Here is a 19,120-nt window from a genome sequence, read left to right as displayed (position 1 = left end):
AAATTAGTGACCACATAGTCACTGAGAGAGCTATTAAAGATATTAATCCACTATTGACTAAAGTAATCAGGCAGAAAGCAAATTTGTAGTTGAAATGGGCCGCTGAACAACGGGGGCGCGGAAAGTGGTACGATCTGACAGATCAGCCCAATCTCCTCTCACACCGTTTGCAGGGATCAGTCTCGTTTTATTCAGGACTCAGCACATGCGTAGAAACATATCATGACGTCACACATACGTCTTTTCCTTACATACAACGAAAATACCTGAAGTATGTGTGTGTATTGAAATTAGACTATGTGTGTGTATTTTAATGATTACTCATACATTCAAAATGGTAAAATAGAAAACAGAAATGAGAAAAACAAGTTAAATGCAAGTTAATTTCATCAGGATTATTTGTAACATAGGACACAGAGAAATACACAAATAACGAAATGTAATCTACTTTACAGTCACAATGACTAATTTACAAGGAGAAAGAACAATAATGCGCTGGAACACGGTCACCACACAGCAACTCAGTGCAACTTAGGGCTTCTTATTTCAGCTGTCATGTACAAGTGAAAAGGAGAATTGACAAAGAGCCTGTGGGACAAGGAACTAGGTCGTCCAATGTTCGCTGCGACTATGTCTGTTTTTAAGTTCAGCCAGAATTGGCAAAGGCCCTTGTTTCACCTGAAATCTCTCAAAGAGAGCATCAGGCTGGAGCAGAGTGCACAGCCAGCTGAACAGGCAGCTTCTGCAAGTGAGCTGGCGATTGCTGCACTAGAGAATGAAAGAAAGAGAAGGCGACAATGTAGGCTTTGCTTGTAGCATGTGGGATTCCCATATGATAAATACATGAAAAACTATGGAAATAAAAAAATATTAATAAATGGCTGAGTCATCACACTTCAAGTTCACGTCCCAATAATGTACACTGGCTCACATTGTGTTACAAAACAAAAAATGCATGCTACGGGGGTTAATACAACATTGTTATATTGGTTGTAGTAAATATTATTGATTGATCGTCATTATCATTATTATTGATCCCAAAAACATTAAAGATGTAGTTAAGTTGGAGGAAAGCCAAGGAAAGTCAATACTTTTAAATAAGAGGTCGACCTATTATTGACCGAGCTGATTATCGGCGCCGTTATTTGAAAATTTAACGGATATCGGTATTGGCATTTTTATTTGTTCCATGGGCCGATTATGAAGGCTCAGATGCAGTGGAATTTCACTCTCCCTTGTTTCTACTCCTCCCATTCAACCCCTCCCGTTTCCGCCTCCTCCTTCCTCCTCCCTCCTCGCTACCTACCCCACGCTTTATACAGATAAACATGACTTGACTTGATAAGCGACGAAGGGTGGAGCCACTGAAGCAAAAGACACTGCACACTGGAATTAAGCCGCTGGTAATATTGAGATTTTAAAAAATAGGTGCCGTGGTAGAAAAGTGTGTGGGTGATTAAGACATTACGTAAAGAGTGTCGTTTACTTGTTTTAGGGAAGCACGTTCGGGTGGAGACTGGTATATTAGCTCACATTAGTTGGTCAATCAAGCGTCTGTGTTTGTGATTCTGAGAGCGAGCATAAAAAAAAACGCTAATGTGGAAGGCTGAGTGATTAGCTTTTACCACAGCATAAGTGTCACGGTTGCCATGGCGCCCAATTGGCCCCGCCCGTGTGGCGCCAGCTGCGGCTCATTGACAGATTGGCTTCCCTGCTATTTTAAACCCAATCCTGTCACCCTCCTTTTGTCAGTCCGTCTGCGAATCTCCGTGTATACTAATCAAGCCTTTTTCGACCTTGACTCCCGCCCGTCTTGTTTTTGCTCCCGTTCATCTCCGGCTACGACCTGTTTTGATCCTGACCACATCTGCTCTCCCGTCCCCGCTTACGACCCCTTTTTTCCCTGACTACGTCTACTCTCCTGTTCTGGCTTACGACTCGTTTCCGACCCCGACCACGTCTTGCTCTTCCAGTCCTGGCTACTGACGAGTTTTTCCGTCCCTGACACCGCCATCACTCGCCACGGAAGATCCACTTCCGTGTTCGGATAACAATCCGAGTACAAGAGCGAACACAGGATCGTGGGCGCAGCCCTCCCTCTTTCCTTCAATAAAACTTGTGGTAAACGTTACGCAATTGGGTCCTGTTTCCGTTCTGGCCTTGACAATAAGTCTGTCAATCTGCCTACACTTTTTAATTGGCAAATTCCGTTGAATATGTTGATTTAAGTCATGTTGGTTGTACTGAAGTTTTTATTTATTTACTGTTAAAAAAATTATGTACTCCTTTTTGAGTTGCTGCTAATCCTATTTTTTCCCCGCCTACTGTTGATACCGATAATGGTTAGAGTATCATCCCTGAAAAACCCATACTGGTCGATCCCTATTCTGAACTTTAGCTTATGTGTGAACTATGCTAGTGTAAACATAAAAATAATTTTCGTTCATTCGACTTGCTTGCAGAAAATACTATTTTACTCGTTACTCACCCAATATGGACCGGTGTTGTTTACAATTCGAAAAGGTCACACATAAAAAACTCCCTAAAGTGGCTCGCACAATCTACAGTATGTGTAGCATCTAACAAAAAAAAGTAATTTTTTCTTGATTTTGATCACTGCTTGCACATTATTTCTGCTTATTTGAGATGTAACTATCTTGAAATCACGGTCTTTTTCTGTCAATTGGTTGGTATAAACTTACATGAATTACGCCATTCTTCCTACACAATGCGCGCGCAGCTAGGCTACGTCACTTGTGTTCACAAAAATGGAAAGGGGTAAAAAAAAAAAAAAATCAATAAAAACAGCTTGCTGTGCGACACATAATCAATACCATCTAACATTTTATGCCCACTTGAGAAAATGAGTTTTCCTGAACAAACGTGTAAGCCAGTGTTTTTCAACCTTTTTTGAGCCAAGGCACATTTCTTTCATTGTCATGATTACTGATTCGGGGCACCTGCGGCTGCCCCGGTGGCGCACTCCCTGCTTTTTGGCTCTCGTACGTTTCCCGGCTTCGACCTGTTTCCGTTGGATCACGTCTCTGCTACTGCGCCCCGACAACCCGACCTGCTTTCCCGTCTTCGACACCGCTGTCGCTCGCCAGAGAAGTGCCACTTCCGCGTCCCGAGCGACCTGCTCCCCACAACCAACGATCACTGGATCGTGGGTGCCAGCTTACGTCTCAATAAAACTAAGAAACTAACGCAATTGGGGTCAAAAACGTCCTTGCGGGACACCACTTGCTGAAAACTATATTAACAATATAAGGGTTTTTTAACATTGAAGAATGATGTTGTATTGTAAAATCTTGAATAAGAATCAAATTAACACAAAGAATAAAGTATTCTATAATCTTTCATACTTATAGTCCCTCTGTGTGAAACCTGGGCCTGTTTCACACGGAGTGAAAATTGCGAGTTGCTGCTGTCGAAACTCCGGTAAAAGGACTATCCAAATTAAAAGATAGCTTTCGTTGTATTATCTCAGGCAAGAAACTTTGCTGGACGTCGTTGCTTTTTTTAAATTTCCACTCATCACTATGGCCTTCATCTAGGTTCGGATTTTATCCAGGGTCCGGTTCAGAGTCAGCATTTTTCCGATTCAAAAACATATCCATCACTTACATCATATTCCTGCCATCCACCTGTCACTGCCTCCATGCGTCACTATGGCTAGGTTCACACTGTGGGAAAATATGTTCAGCCTCTGGTAGGGCAATACCTTTCAAATTGCTAGATACGCTCCACCGATAACGTTCTTGAGTACTTCAGTAATAACTGAGAGCATTGCGTGTGACGTAACGTGTCCACGTCTGAAAGTTCACAAAGGAGATCACATTGAAGTTGCATTTAGTTGGAAATGTGAACAATCTGTAATTCACTTCACTCCAAGCACAAGGCAATTAGCCACCTGCTGCTGATGCTGCTGTTGCCGCCTAGGCCATGGAAAAGTACTACATGATTACTATGCCAGGCGCTAGATTGTACAGGCACACAGATTGGATAATTTCCCACAGCACACCTGACAATACAAAGATCCCTCAGTTTTTTGGTGTAAATGGGGACCAGAACCACCCGCAAAAAAAGAAAATCCACGAAGTATCCGCGCACCTTCATAAAAGCCCTAAAGAGTTGAACTTACACATTAAGTCATTACCGACTGAAGGTATATGACTGTAACAAAATAACAACTATAGAGCTAAGAATAAAAACACATAATAGCAATTGAATCAATGGTTTAATTGTCATTACAAAAAAGTAAAACAAAATAGGAGGTCATCTTCTATCATTGTAAGAAAGCAATTACAGCTAGGTGTGCGCTCAGGTCTCCTTAAATGGAGACAGATGTCCATGATGATTAAAATAAGACAGTTTCGAATGTAGCGGTTTCCGACAAGTTGTGCCTCCAGGTCAACCATTTATGGCTAATAGACCTGGCGTTAGCAAGATACAGGGTCTGCAGTGTTAGCTTTGAAGAGTTGTTGGCCTAGCCATTAGCAGTGGCCGGACCAGAATCACCGCATTGCCTTCTTCCAGACCCCGCTCGCGTCGCTTCAGGAACCCGATTTAATCCATGGAGCTCCCACTGGTGCTCACCGTTTCGTTGCACTCTTTGCAGCCTATCATGGCCGCGCACAGGAACAGTCACACCCACCCAACACAGAGCACCCAACCTAGTCCGTCCCAGCAGAACACTATGCACGATACAATAATAATGACAACAAAGACAAAATTAATTAATTTAAATATCCGCAAAAAAACTAACCAGCGCTAACCGAAACGTAAAATATACGAAAGGTATCTCACACTCGTGTAAGCTATGAGTGCAATGCTAATTCATTTTGGAAGACTGGAGGATATTTCAAAGAACTTTCATAAGAATGAATGAACCGTTTCTAATACCATTCATCACGCTCATTATATCAGATTAGTTCAGTCCGTCTTACATAACTACTGTATAATACAGTGTTTGTTGCACAGCATTTTCTGACAACCTCTAATCAAAACTGATCAATAGATCCCTTCAGCTATGTCTGGCAGTTGCACACTGTTACAGTTGGAAAGGCCGCTACACATTTTGTTTCCACTTTTGTTAACCATTTTTCTATGTATTTTCTTGTGTCCCCTTCCAATTTCACCGTATCACTTATTGAAATATATTTTTTCAGGGATGTCCCTTTCTCAATGATTTACTTCCCCTTGTTTGCCAACCTCAACGCATTGGGGAGGGAACCGCATGGAAATCCAGGTGACGTTCTAGCGCGAGCTCCTTTCTGGCAATCCTTTGTGGCAGGTTGCGCTGCAGGCTCAGTGGCAGCTGTAGCTGTCACACCACTGGATGGTGAGTGGAGAACCAATATTTGGGTGATTCAAAAGAGAAAATATTTAGCAAAAGCTCCCTGAAAATCTTCAAAACCTTCAGATCTATGTGAGCTATGTTTTTAAATTTAAAATGATTTATAGAAAATAGAATAGAGAAGTCATTAATATCAACATTGTGAAACCTTGTACAGTATGTCACAAAAGTGAGAACACTCCATACATTTCTGCAGAGATTACAGTGTTTAGTAAAACAACACTGAAGAAACATCGCTCTGACACAATGAGCTATAAAGCTTATATAGCAGTGGAAATGTATCCCCCCACCCTCAAAAAACTCAAAATATAGCTATTAGTACAGGGGTCGGGAACCTTTTTGACTCAAAGAGCCATAAAAGCAAAATATATCAATTTTATTTTGGGAAAGAGCCACACCATATATTATGAGACAAATTTACTAAATTGCTAAACCCGCGCCCCAGACAAAAGCTTAGTCTTCAGCACATTTACTTTTGATGATTTGATAAAAATTATGAAAAGAGAATAATGCCAGAGCCCGTGTCCCAAAATCAACAACCATACCACTTTAAACTTGTCTCTTTCTTGCAATTACTCAAGATCGGTTAAACTCATTTTGACCCTTTTTTTCATACATATTGGTTTCAAAACCAGATGTAAGCAGTTATTTTGTAAAAACGTCACAACATTCTGCAAACAGGGAGACTGATGTGCTTATCTATGGCGCAGACGGCGTAGGGCGAGAGATGGGAGGGAGTGCTTGCACTTTTTGCATCGCTCCACCTATCCCTCTCACTCACCCAATCAAAAAACTTTAAGTTCTCTTCCGGTGTTTTGGCGTATTCATAGTTTGTTCTGTGGATTCATCATAAGGTATCTAAACACTGAAGACAGATAATATAGTGATGTTTTATATAACGGATTATTTAGCGTTGTACAGCCAGAACAAGGTTTTTTTTTTTTTGTGTGACACCTTGACTGTAAATTGTAGTGAAAAACGTGCCCTATATATACTGCGAAGTACTACTCCATTCTTAACCTTGGTGTGGCTCTGCGTGTATCTGAACAGGATTTATAGCTTATGTTTTGGACGAGATGGAGAAAATTTGCATGCAATCAAATTTGTCTCTGAGCCACAGGTACTCATAGAAAGAGCCATATATGGCTCGCGAGCCATAGGTTCCCGACCCCTGTATTAGTAGCTAAACCCCTGGTAACAGTGAGTACACCCTCAAGTGAAAGTTCCTGAAGTATATGGGCTGAGTATTTCAAGGCTGACCAACCTATTTAATTTCTGCAGCAATACTGACACCACTGCTGCCCCTATCTTCCTCAGATAGCAATCGGCTGGAAAGTGTGCTCGCTCCCTCAGCTTCTTTGAACATCTAACACAAGCCCTGTTGTGAGTGCATCCTGATTTTTTAAAACTTTAGGGAATCTTGGCCATTGTTCTGCAGCTCAATTTTAGGGCGTACTCACTTTTGTTGCCAAGGGTTAAGTTATTGATGTCACAAGCCAGAAATGGAGACAAGACCCAATAGTGTTCGTTGTACTCAGTTTCTATTGAGAAAGAGAGCAGTGCTTGCATCCACGACCCGATGATTGTGTCGAGCGAGGGTAGTCGTTGACAGTGAGAAAACAGGTCGATGGCCGGGACGGAGGAGCAAAAGCAGTAACGAGTCCAGAAAAGAGGTCGGTGACAGGTATCAGGCAGGAAACAGGGCAAAACAGGTCGATGGCCGGGACGGGGGGGCAAAAGCAGAAACGGGTCCAGAAACAGGTCGGCAACAGGTAACAGGCAGGAAAACAGGGCAGGATAATGTCGGAGAGTACAAAGCTTGCCTAGCTGAGAGCATAGGTCTGACGGCTCCCTCTTGGAAGACGGGGGTTTAAAAAGAGTTCAACGGCCAATCAGATCCCATGGCTGTTGGCGCCAACGGGGCAGTCGCAGGTGCTCCGAATCAGCAATCATGACAATTGATGGCTATATTTTAAGTTTTTTTGAAGGGGAAAAATACATTTACTCTGCTGTATAAACTTTACACAGACTTCTTTTCATTGTGTCAATGGGACGTCTCTTCAGTGTTTTTCTAAAAAATATAGTAATAAAATCTCTGCAGAAATGTTAGGGGTGTACTCACTTTTGTGACATACTGTATGCAACAAGATTAGACATGGAACTCAACGGTAAAACATGTTATAAAGACTTAAACCCTTGGATGCAAGACCTATTAATACATACAAAATAAAAATACTAATAGAATTATCATAAACATGTTTTACGAAGAATACATGGAATATGATATAATTACAATTTTTGTTTTGTTTTTAAAGATTTTGACAACCCCATTGGGTCATTTCTGACCCCACTTATGCATCCGAGGGTTAAAGAGAAAAAAAGGAAAAAAGTCTATCAGGATGAATAGGCAAGTAACCATTGTAGTGCTTAGAAAACTGGCTTAGGTTATAATAATAATGCAATTGCAAAAAAATAGTGACTTGTAACAATATCCATCCATCCATCCATCCATCCATTGTCTGCACCACTCATCTTCAGTTGGGTTGCGGGGGTGCTGGAGTCCATCCCAGATATCCTCGAGCAGTGGGCAGGGGACACCCCGAACTGGTTGCCAGCCATTCGCCGAGCACAAGGAGACAGACAACTCACTTGCTCATTCACACCTAGGGATAATTAACTTGCAGGGATGTGATTTGACCAAAGTGAAATTATCTGAAAATTAGGCGGGGGTCTGGGGGCCGCGGGCACCCAGCTACGTCCAGGGCAGTGCCCTGGTGGGGGGACAAGTGGGGCGAAGCCCCCCGGAGCTCATGGGTTTTACGTTTTTTTAAGTACTTTCAATGCACTCAGATGACAAAGAAATAGACAAAACAACAGCGTCAATTTTCAATGTATTTTGAACTATCCCATATAAAATTACAGTTTAAGTCAACTCAAAATCAGTCACATTAAAAAACATTGGACTGCCTTTGCTTTTAAAAACTATCACTGAGAATATCATCATATCTAACTCATGTGATTACTAAATTAACACATAAATCATGTTGAAGAGTTCAAATTTCATGAAGAAATAATTGTATCATGACCAAATGAAAAGTAACTCATATTAGAACATACCACAAATGTCTTTGTTATAGCAGAAGATGTTATCTATAAATGAAAGTACAATAAGTATAGGCCCTACAGTAAAGTGTTGGTGTAATGTACACATGAAAATCTATTATTGTAATTGTTAAATATTTATGGCCATTTTTATTACGTTATAATATTTTCGAAAAAAAGGGGAAAACTGTCAAATAAATTTGAAAAGTTTACCACCTACCTCAAAATTCACGACTCTATCAGCAACTGGTACAGGTTTTTGGGGTGGATCACGTCTCTCTATTACCGCTTCCGTTTGTGGTGTCAATAAGGGATGGAGGCTTTAAAGTTTTGGAGTTTTCGTTTGGGCACCGAAACTACCAGCGATGGAATAATTTGTTGTTCTTGACTGGAGTTCTTTCACGTGTTTTTTGCTCTTTGCGTGATTTTCAAGAGCTTTGAAATCTCTCCCACCATAGACAATGGTATCATGGCATCAAATGCAAAGCGCTTTCCCGGCACGATCGATCTTCCGAATAAAGTCACTGAACAAATTCGTCACAGTCTTCTTTCCAACATTTGTAGATAATTCCTTCTCCAACCAGTCCGATCGAAACTTGTTTTTTACGATCTTAACAATTTCTTTACCTCGCGGAGCATCTTTGCGTTCGATCTCGGACATCTTTCTTTAAACACTCGGCAAAAAAGTGTGAGAAATGAACAATGGCATACTCCTACGCCTTTATAACAAGCGCGTTTATTGGTCAACACGGAGACTTCAACCAATCGCAAGTACGTTTCATTTCAGGAAACACTAAAATGGAATGCTGTAGAGACGAAATCGGTTTTTTTTACCAATTAAAAAATCGGAAATCTTAAAATTTTATTTTTGGAGATAAAAAAGCGGAATTCCGCGAATTAGCGGAAAAATCACATCCCTGAACTTGACATGCATGGTTTAGTAATGTGGGAGGAAAGCAGAGTGCCCAGAACAAACTCCGCACAGGATGGCTAGTAGCTGGATTTGAAACCATGACCTCAGAACTGTGCCACCCTCATTGTAACAATAGTGCAATAAAATTGAGTGCAATCATGTTTAACAGTAGCAACATAAAAACCCAATATAATTCACAAGGTATATATTTTCACAGTTTCATGCAATAGTATATTTTTTTTTGTCATTGTTTAATTTGCAAAAAGAAAAAGAAAAACTAGAAACAGTGCCGTGCAAATTTATTTTGGGGTAATAAATGTTCTGCCCCATTTTACATGCCCCCCTGAGACTCATGTCTGGCTACGGCCCTGTTCTGTACTAAAGTAGTAATTGGTGGAACTCACACATTATGTTTGACTTTGCCACCCATCCATCCATTATCTGCACTGCTTATCTTCAGTAGGGTCGCGGGGGTGCTGGAGACCATCCCAGCTATCTTTGGGCAGTGGGCAGGGCACACAGAAACAGACAGCTTACTCGCTCATTCACACCTAGGGACAATTTGGACCGGCCAATTAACCTGACATGCATGTTTTTGCCACCCATACAGTAATAAAAACTCGACTGCAAACACTGCAAAAAGGTGCAGGGGAGGACACATATAGAGGAATTCTTGATTGCACACGGTAAATATTACACACATATGAGGCCCGTCTTTGATGGTTTTCCGATACTTATAGTGTGTATTTTTGTAGGCGCATCTGGAGGCGAGAGGGACCCTCAGCATTCCTGAAGGGTGCGGCATGCCGTGCCCTGGTCATCGCCCCCCTTTTCGGAATTGCGCAAGGTGTCTACTTTCTTGGTGTCGGAGAGGCGTTGGTACAACTGATGGAATGAAAATCTACAGCAGCGGACATGTCTTATCTTCACACTTCATTTTGAGGAGTCAATGTGTGTGGATTTAGCGCCGCCAATTGCTCGCCTGTGTTATCCGGGGTCAAAGCAGGCAACAGGGTTCATTTGGTTAAACAGGGTCCTGTGAACTGTATGGTTTTGTCCCACTATTCGGTTCACATCTGGAGATATTCCAGTTATTTGGGGCTGACAAACGTTTGTTTGGTTCTAAATAATCTAAAGCAGGCATGTCAAACATACAGCCCGCAGGCCGGATATGGTCCGTTGGTGTCATGGGTTAGTCCCCGCAGTCCTTCTTTTTCCCAAAAGACGGCAGCTTTACCCCATTTTCCAGTCCCCTCACTTCTACCCTCCCCAGTTGTTTTAATTTAGACAATCAACCACCTCTGCTAAAAATACCCCGGCCTCCCACCTCACTTTCCTGACGACTTTCACTCACCTCGCCTCCCACGACCACCTCCCTCAATTAATAGCTTTTATTTTCAGCCAATCAAAATGCAAGGCAGGACGACGTCCCTACCTCTTTTTGTATCACACACAAATCACAATAGACTCAACGAGCATAGGATCGATGGGGAAACAAATATAAGTTATTTGTACTACAGTAAGTGTTTTATTACGGTGCTGTTGGGACGGTTGGCGCCAGTGAGAGAAGTTACTACAGCCGCTTTACTTGCACTTTCTTTAAGTATATCACTGCGCCCTCGTTAGCATACCTCTTTAGCATATGAACGAAACAAATACAAACAAATTTTGCATTTTGGAATTAAAGTAAAACTTGGAAATTATGGAATGGATAGGATGTGCAGTTTAGGTTCTGTGAGGCTCGTGATGTAGTTTCCATATGTTCCCCGCCGGGGACTCGAAATGGGTGGAGATTCTTAGCTTCTGACTTTCTTATATACCGCAGACATTTTGCATCCACTCTTACCAGGTTATTAGTGTCTTTAGACACCTTGATGAGCCCATGAATGTACTGTAACTCTGTATATAATGATTTAGAATAATTGCATAAAAAGGAAGGAATAATACGGCTATTCTGTCAGGAATAGCGATTGTTGCTAGCTGTTGTTTTGGCCGCCCTTTTTGTTCGTGTGTGATACATGGATAACGTAACGATGATGGGCGTGGTTTAGCGCTCTCTTGTCGGATCTATTAATTCCTTACATTTTTTTCCACTCCATGACCTGCCACTTCAAACCTCTTTTTACAGGTAAGTCTCCTTTTCAAGATACTCTCTTCTTCTTAAAGGTATTCACAATGCTCCTTTTCAAATGATCTCCACCACAAGAACCTCTCTCAAGTCTCCCGCTAAAGTTTACCCTCTCATTACAAAACCTGCCACTCCAACAGTCTTTTTAAAGGTATTCTTTAGTCTCCTTTTCCTCTCTCAAGATCTCATGCTCTGCTATTCCTGTCCCACACCCCTTCTCGCCAGTTGTTGCTGTTTAAATAAACGTACCCCTAGTAGGGTAAAACCACATCCCTCGTGTCCCACGTTTGGGTCTGTCTGACACCTTGTGACAGTTGGATGATTTATTCCGGCCCGCTGTAAATTTACAAGTATCCATCCATCCATTGTCTTCCGTTTATCCGAGGTCGGGTCGCGGGGGCAGCAGCGTTAAAAGGGAAGCCCAGACGTCGCTATCCCCAGCCACCTCCTCCAGCTCATCCGACGGCACCCCGAGGCGTTCCCAAGCCAGCCGAGAGACATAGTCTCTCCAACTTGTCCTGGGTCGCCCCCGGGGCCTCCTGCCAGTGGGACATGCCTGGAACACCTCCTGAGGGAGGCGTCCAGGAGGCATTTTTATTAGATGCCTGAGCCACCTCAACTGGCTCACCTCAACTGGCTCCGCTCAACGCGGAGGAGCAATGGCTCTACACCGAGTCCCTCCCGGATGACTGAGCTTCTCATCTTATCTCTAAGGGAGAACCCAGCCACCCTGCGGAGGAAACTCATTTCGGCCACTTGTATCCGGGATCGTGTTCTTTCGGTCATGACCCAAAGTTCATGACCATAGGTGAGGGTAGGAACATAAATCGACCGGTAAATCGAGAGCTTTGCCTTTTGGCTCAGCTCCCTCTTCACCAAAACGGACCGGTACAAGGTCCGAATGACGGCAGACGCTGCACCGACCCGTGTGTCGATCTCCCGTTCCATCCTACCCTCACTCGTGAACAAGACCCCGAGATATTTGAACTCCTCCACTTGGGGCAAGGCCTCCTCCCCGACCCGGAGGGAGCATACCACCCTTTTCCGACTGAGTACCATGGCCTCGGACTTGGAGGTGCTGATCCTCATCCCGGCCGCTTCACACTCGGCTGCAAATCGCTCCAGCGAGAGCTGAAGATCACGCCCTGTGGAAGCCAACAGCACCACGTCATCTGCAAAAAGCAGTGACGCAACGCTGATGCCCCCAAACCGGACCCCATCCCTGCCAAGGCTGCGCCTAGAAATTCTGTCCATAAAAGTTATGAACGGAATCGGTGACAAAGGGCAGCCCTGGCGGAGCCCAACCCTCACCCGGAACAAATCCGACTTACTGCCGGCAATGCGGACCAGACTCTGGCACCGGGCATACAGGGACCGCACAGCCCAGATAAGACTGTGCGGTACCCCATACTCCCGAAGCAACCCCCACAGGGCCTCCCGAGGAACACGGTCGAATGCCTTCTGCAAGTCCACAAAACACATGTAGACCGGACAGGAAAACTCCCATGCACCCTCAAAGACCCTACAGAGTGTATAGAGCTGGTCCAGTGTTCCACGGCCAGGACGAAAACCACACTGTTCCTCCTGAATGAGAGATTCGACTTCCTGGCGGACCTTCCTCTCCAGTACCCCTGAATAGACCTTACCAGGGAGGCTGAGAAGTGTGATTCCCCTGTAGTTGGAACACACTCTCCGGTCCCCCTTCTTAAAGACGGGAACCACCACCCCAGTCTGCCAGTCCAGAGGCACTGTCCCCGATGTCCATGCGATGTTGCAGAGGCGTGTCAACCATGACACGCCCACAACATCCAGAGCCCTAATGAACTCTGGGTGGATCTCATCGATCCCCGGGGTTTTTTGACCACCTCGGTGACTTCATCCCCAGTGATACGAGACCAACCCATTTTTCATTTATTTCAAAACAATATAATAATTGAGAAAAGCATATTTTTATTTATAGCTCTCAAATTCATTTATGTTTTTGATGTTTACGTTGAGTTGGTTCTGCTGTAAATATGCATTTACTCAACCATTAAAACAAACAAAATGTTAACCCATTTAATTCAAGTCAAATCAAATTTATTTATATAGCCCTTAATCACAAAAATGTATCAAAGGACTGCACAGGATTACAATGACACAATTACCTGATCTTAAACCAACATGGTTTAATGCAAAACATGATTTTTTTTCTCTCTCGATTGTTTGCGAATAAATGTGTTGTGCTTAGAAAAGATCCCATATTATCAATGATTATAATTTGTAGGGAAGGATAAAAGTGTGAAATGACTGATGCAATTGAAAAAAAAAGATAAACATTTGGCGTTGACAATTTTTGACTGATACAGCCCACCTGAGACCATAGAGATTGGTTTCAGCTCCCGGGCAAAACTAAGTTTGACATGCCTCGTCTAAAGTAAGCAACATTCTTGCATAATCTGAAATTACAGATTAAAATACAGGTTTCTTGACCCAATTTATACATGCATTCTTCACGCTCGGTCCGTGAGGTCTGAGTTGTAATCTTGGATTCTCTACCTGGATTTGGAAGTGCTGCCTGTCAGTAGGTCATTTGTTAATCTCATGCTAATGATTTAATCCCTGCATTAGCGTAGAATATACACACACCGTCCACTTCCGGCCTAAGAACTACACGCTCCTAGGCTAATGTACTTACTTACCTTGCTTCCTTCTGCCACATGCTTAGGATGTTTATATTAAACCCAAAATGACCAATTATGTGTCTGCCTAAAAAACATACAAATGTCTGGGATATAAAACAAAAGCCTTACTATTGTGATTAGTTAAACAAGGCAACATTATGAATTCCTTTGTTTTTTAAATTCAGAACTTTGGTCTTTTTTCATAAAAATCAATTACGCACGAACAATATGTTCGTACATCTTAAATACAGTGCTGTTGTTTGTTAAACTGTGTTAGATTTAATTTGATGTTTTTAACAAAAGAGATCATTAAACAGTCTGTGAACAAACAGTTGGCTTTCAATTTGTAAATAAAATAAGAGTTCTTTGGCATATTCAATATTACTTTGGCACTTGAATGTGAAATGCTCCCTTATATTTAGTCTCTTTAATTGTATTTAGCGCAATACATTGTTACACTGTTGATAAACATATCTTCTTTAAAATTTGTAAAAAAACAAAAAACAACAACAACAAAAAAAAACAATGGCACATAGAGCTGACGTCAAAATATACTGACTTGGGAAACTTCAGTCAAAAGTAAGAACTTGAAAAAGTGTATTTGTTGTCACTTGTATTCTCCGTGCATTCCACCTGTGAAATAGCTGCACCCTTTAAATCCACTGTTAATCTGTGAATTTGCGATTGGGGTTGGCGCCAAATAGGGACACTCTGATTTCAGGCATCATCTGTTGGGAGGAAAACCAGGAAACGTATAAAACATCACAATTCCAAATTGCGTTTCGCTTAAAATAAAGAAAATTCAAGTACAGTGGAACCTCGGTTTTCGAACGCCTCTCAGTTCGAACAAATCAGAGTCCGACCAAAAATTTCGAGAAATTCTTGCTTCGCTGTTCGGTCAAAAAATCGGAGTTCGAACGCCGGTAATGCGTACGCTAGGGTGCAATGCTGAGCGGCGTACGGGTGTACGGCCTTCTGCTCACCACCACAAAGGTAAGAAATCCTATTCATAAGATTACGATAACGCGAACGTACGATTAGCCTGGGTTAGCTTTAAGTTTACGTTAAACATTCAGGGTGTTGGAACGGAGCCCAACATTGAGGGTGTTGGAACGGAGCCCCCTTTACAATGAACCGCTCACCACTTGTTGTGGAGACCCGGGTGCTAAATGACTTGTAAACGACCTGATTTTTTTATTTTTACACTTTCATGTTAGCGTAATCTTTCGTACGGAAGATTACGATAACGCAAACGTACGATTAGCCTGGGTTAGCTTTATGCTTACGTTAAACATTCAAGGTAAACATTCAGGGTGTTGGACTGGATTAAAACGATTTACATGATTTTTAATGGGAAAAATGATTTCGGTGATCGAACAAATCGGTTTTCGAACAGGGTTGTGGAACGGATTTTGGTCGAGAACCAAGGTTCCACTGTACTGTCATTCATTTAAGTTTATAGAAGAGCAGCTTTCTTGATTGTATTTTTTTCAAATATTTTATCATACAGTGCAGTGAAAAAGTACTTGCCCCCTCTTGGAATTCTTTGTTTTTTTTTGGCACATTTATCACTCACCAATTTTGATATCACACATAGACAACCCAAAAAACACAAAATGCAGTTTTGAAATGTCATTATGGCACAAACAAAATCTAGGCCTATCTGGCTTGAAAGATCCCAGGCGAAAATCACTGCTGTCACAAAAGAACACAAAGAATTGTCTCACGGAATTTTGGAGAAAGATTCTGTGGACCTATGAGTTAAAAATTGAACTTTGCTGCCTCCGGACCAAGACAACTTGTTGTGGTTAAAGGAATAAAAAGTTCTGGTGTTTACAAGAAGATCCTGAAGGAGAATGTTAGGCCATCAGTTTGTGCCCTCAAACGTTAGCGCTCTTGGATCATGAAGCAGGAAAACGATCCGAAAAACACGCTGGCAAGTCCACCTCTGAACAGCACAAAAAGACTAAATGAAGGTTTTCGGAGTGGCCATGTCAAAATCTGGATTTAAATCCAATTAAAGTTCTGTGGTGAGATTTTAAGCGGGTAGTTCATGCTAGAAAATCTTCGGAGTTGGCCAAAGTTTCTCCACAGCGTTGTGAAAAACTTACCAATCATCACAAACATTTGATTTCTGTTATCGCTGCCAAAGGTCGCCCTACTCGCTATTAGGTTCAGAGGGCAATTACTTATTCACATAGTGCCAGGTCGGCTTAGATTTTGTTTGTGCCATAACAACATTTCAAAACTGCATTTTGTATTATTTTGTGTCATTTTAAAACGGCTTTATGATCTGAAACCTTTGTGAGTAACATGCAAAAACAGAGAAATCAGGAAGGGGGAAACTACTTTTTCACTTTATTATATTTCCATTCACGGTATTTATTCATGTATATCGTGCAAAAAGAACTCGAAGGTTGGGTGCGCGTTATACACGACGTTTTAACGTATTTGACCGATGATTGATTCGTGGAAAAATATTACTGACCGAAATGTGCATGTAACGGGAATCAATAGCGGGTTGCTAAGAGCCACACGTCCTAACCACTAGACCACCAGTGATATAGATGACATACAATTGGGCATTTGAAGTGAACTCATCATCACACTATTTTTATTCACAGTACCAGAGACAAATGTTAGAGAATGGCAGAAAGTTGTCCTAAAAGATACAAATAAACACAAAATGCATGGGAAACAATTCTTTGGTTTATCTGATGAGGAGTCGGACTTTGAATCAAGTGTCTCCGATCTATTTTCAAGCATCAAGCTACTTTTTGCTACCTTTTAGTGGAAAGGGCAGTTTGATTTGCATTTCTAAAATCACAACTTATCTTGTACAACTTACTATTTTATTACTAGGTAAATTATTCGAAGGAGGAAGAAAAATTAAGGAAAAAGAGGGAGGGAAATAAAAAAAGGAAGAGTGAAATAAAGAGAGGGAGAAAGAGAGGAACATAGAGAATGACCGAGAAAGATGGTAATAAATAAGGGAAAACGAAAGTGTGAAATAAAGAAATACAGTAATCCCTCGGTTATCGCGGTTAATGGGGACCAAAACCACCCGCGAAAAGTGAAAATCCGCGAAGTAGCGACTCCCCTTCAAAAATGCTTAAAAAAAAAAAAAAAATATATATATATATATATATATATATATATATATATATATTTTTTTTTTTTAAATTTATTTTATTATTATTATTTTTTTAGACCCACAAAGCTCTGAACCCGCGAACGTGGAACTGCGAAGTAGCGAGGTCCCACTGTACAAACAGAGAAACAGAAAAAGGGAGGGTATGAAAGAAGAGAAAAAGAAAGGGGGAAGGAGAGATAGGGGAGAATGACAGAGAGAAGAAGAGAGAGGGTAAAAATAATAGGAAAAGACTGAAAGAGATAAAGGAGAGAGAGAGAGAGATGACCAAAATAAACGCTATCTTGCTTCTAGCACATATTTTGTGCGATTTTGAGTTGTCCCTATCTTTGATCGAGGAACTTTTGGTGTGAAGGAGTTACTATATACTGACATGATTTATGCCATTCTGCTTTAACAATGCAAGCACAGCTTCAATACATTACACTTGTTTACAAACATGGAAAGGGCTCTATAGGTGTTGGGTAATAATCATGTTCAACACAGAGGACCAAAATAGATTACAAAAAACAAAAAAAAGAAATACCGTAGGTATTAAAAGTAGAAAGAAATTGCAGAATTTTGACTAATTTTGATTGCTCCAAAAAAGAGTGCATTTAATCTTAGAGACTGATGATCTTTTGCTTTTTGTTTTACTTATTTTAATTTATATTTTTTTGCGTGTTTTTCAGTAAATCTCTGTATGAATTCTAAGTCTAAAATTGAAGCCCCCGCTTTAATATGAAAGTTAAAGCGTCATAGTGTATTGTTTCCCCCACGACATGTCGCTGTATTCTGTCGTGCCACCCAAAATTAGTGCTAAAAGTACAACGGAAACAAAAAAAGTGACCAAAACGCACTTAAAAAAAGAAAAGAAAAGAAAAAGAAAAAAAAGGACAACAAAAATAAAAATACAAAAAAATACAAAGAGTAATACTCGAGAAAAAAGGAAAAGAAAAAGGAAAAAAGAGAAAAACAGAAAAAAGGACAAAAAAGAAAAAAATATATAAGATGAGAATGTAAAAAAAAAAAGAAAATTGTATTTTTTTCATTTGTTTTTTTCTCTTTTTTATTCCCTTTTCTTTCTTTCCTCTTTTGTCGTATTTTCCCCGACTTTTCTTTTTATGCGTTTTCCTTTTTCTTCCTTTTTGTTCTTAAAAAAAAAAATAGTTTTCCCTCTTTTTGATTTTCTTTGTGAAAGACTGGGTACAAATTGGAAAAAAATGCTGTTTTTTGCCAACTTGGAGTCTCCGTAGTTTGTAGTCTCATTTGACTCATTTTTGGTTGCACTACACATTACAGCGACGTCTAGTGGACAAATATATAACACTGTCTCTTTAAGAACATAGGAGTGTTTTTATCAGCGCTGTTTTTGTGGAAAACCCGATTTGGCCCAACCTCACCGGGACCCAACCCAATTGAGTTTGAGACCCCTGCTTTAGTACGTCTAGTCCAGGGGTCAGCAACCTATGATATGCGTGCCAGCAGTCGCACACGAGGGGTTAACCAGTGGCACGCGAGCGCACAACAAAATCATAATGATTATATTTCAAAAATGCGCATTTTTACCTGGAATTTAGACATTATCAGTTGCGCGCCGTGTTATTCAGAGGCTTTACGTAAGCGCCCCTCCTCTGCTTTGTGTGTGTGTGTGTTTGCGCTGTGCCTCGCAGAGGAGAGATCTGTGTTTAAAACCCGGACGAAACACGTGCGCGATAAATGAACGAATCATGACAGCTCCTCGAGCGAAAACATCTCGTTCTTTCCAGCCAGCGTGGACAGACGAGTGAGGCTTTGTGCAAAAAATGACCGTGCTGTTTTGTGC

At 41.4% G+C, this 19,120-nt stretch overlaps 2 protein-coding genes across 3 annotated transcripts in view; one reads left to right on the top strand and one right to left on the bottom strand.

Annotated features, from left to right (window-relative positions):
- The window catches only part of slc25a18 (solute carrier family 25 member 18), a 30,263-nt gene extending 15,767 nt beyond the window's left edge, over positions 1–14,496 (top strand). Inside the window, 3 exon segments of the mRNA XM_088341118.1 lie at positions 5,172–5,344; positions 9,985–10,060; positions 10,130–14,496. Coding sequence (XP_088197244.1) covers positions 5,172–5,344; positions 9,985–10,060; positions 10,130–10,271 — 391 coding nt within the window. The 3' untranslated portion in view covers positions 10,272–14,496.
- Positions 13,541–19,120, bottom strand: part of atp6v1e1a (ATPase H+ transporting V1 subunit E1a) — a 28,394-nt gene continuing 22,814 nt past the window's right edge. Inside the window, exon 8 of one of the 2 annotated variants that reach the window (XM_088341051.1) lies at positions 13,541–14,893. In XM_088341051.1, coding sequence (XP_088197177.1) covers positions 14,831–14,893 — 63 coding nt within the window. In that variant the 3' untranslated portion in view covers positions 13,541–14,830. The remainder of the gene's footprint in view (positions 14,894–19,120) is intronic. The other variant, XM_088341050.1, reaches the window with a different exon arrangement.

This window comes from Urocampus carinirostris, chromosome 7, assembly GCF_059441175.1.
Source record: "Urocampus carinirostris isolate Australia breed hairy pipefish chromosome 7, RoL_Ucar_1.0, whole genome shotgun sequence".
Lineage (NCBI taxonomy): Eukaryota > Metazoa > Chordata > Actinopteri > Syngnathiformes > Syngnathidae > Urocampus > Urocampus carinirostris.
The sequence above is the reverse complement of the archived record's forward strand: the minus strand, read 5'-3'. Positions and strand labels throughout refer to the sequence as shown.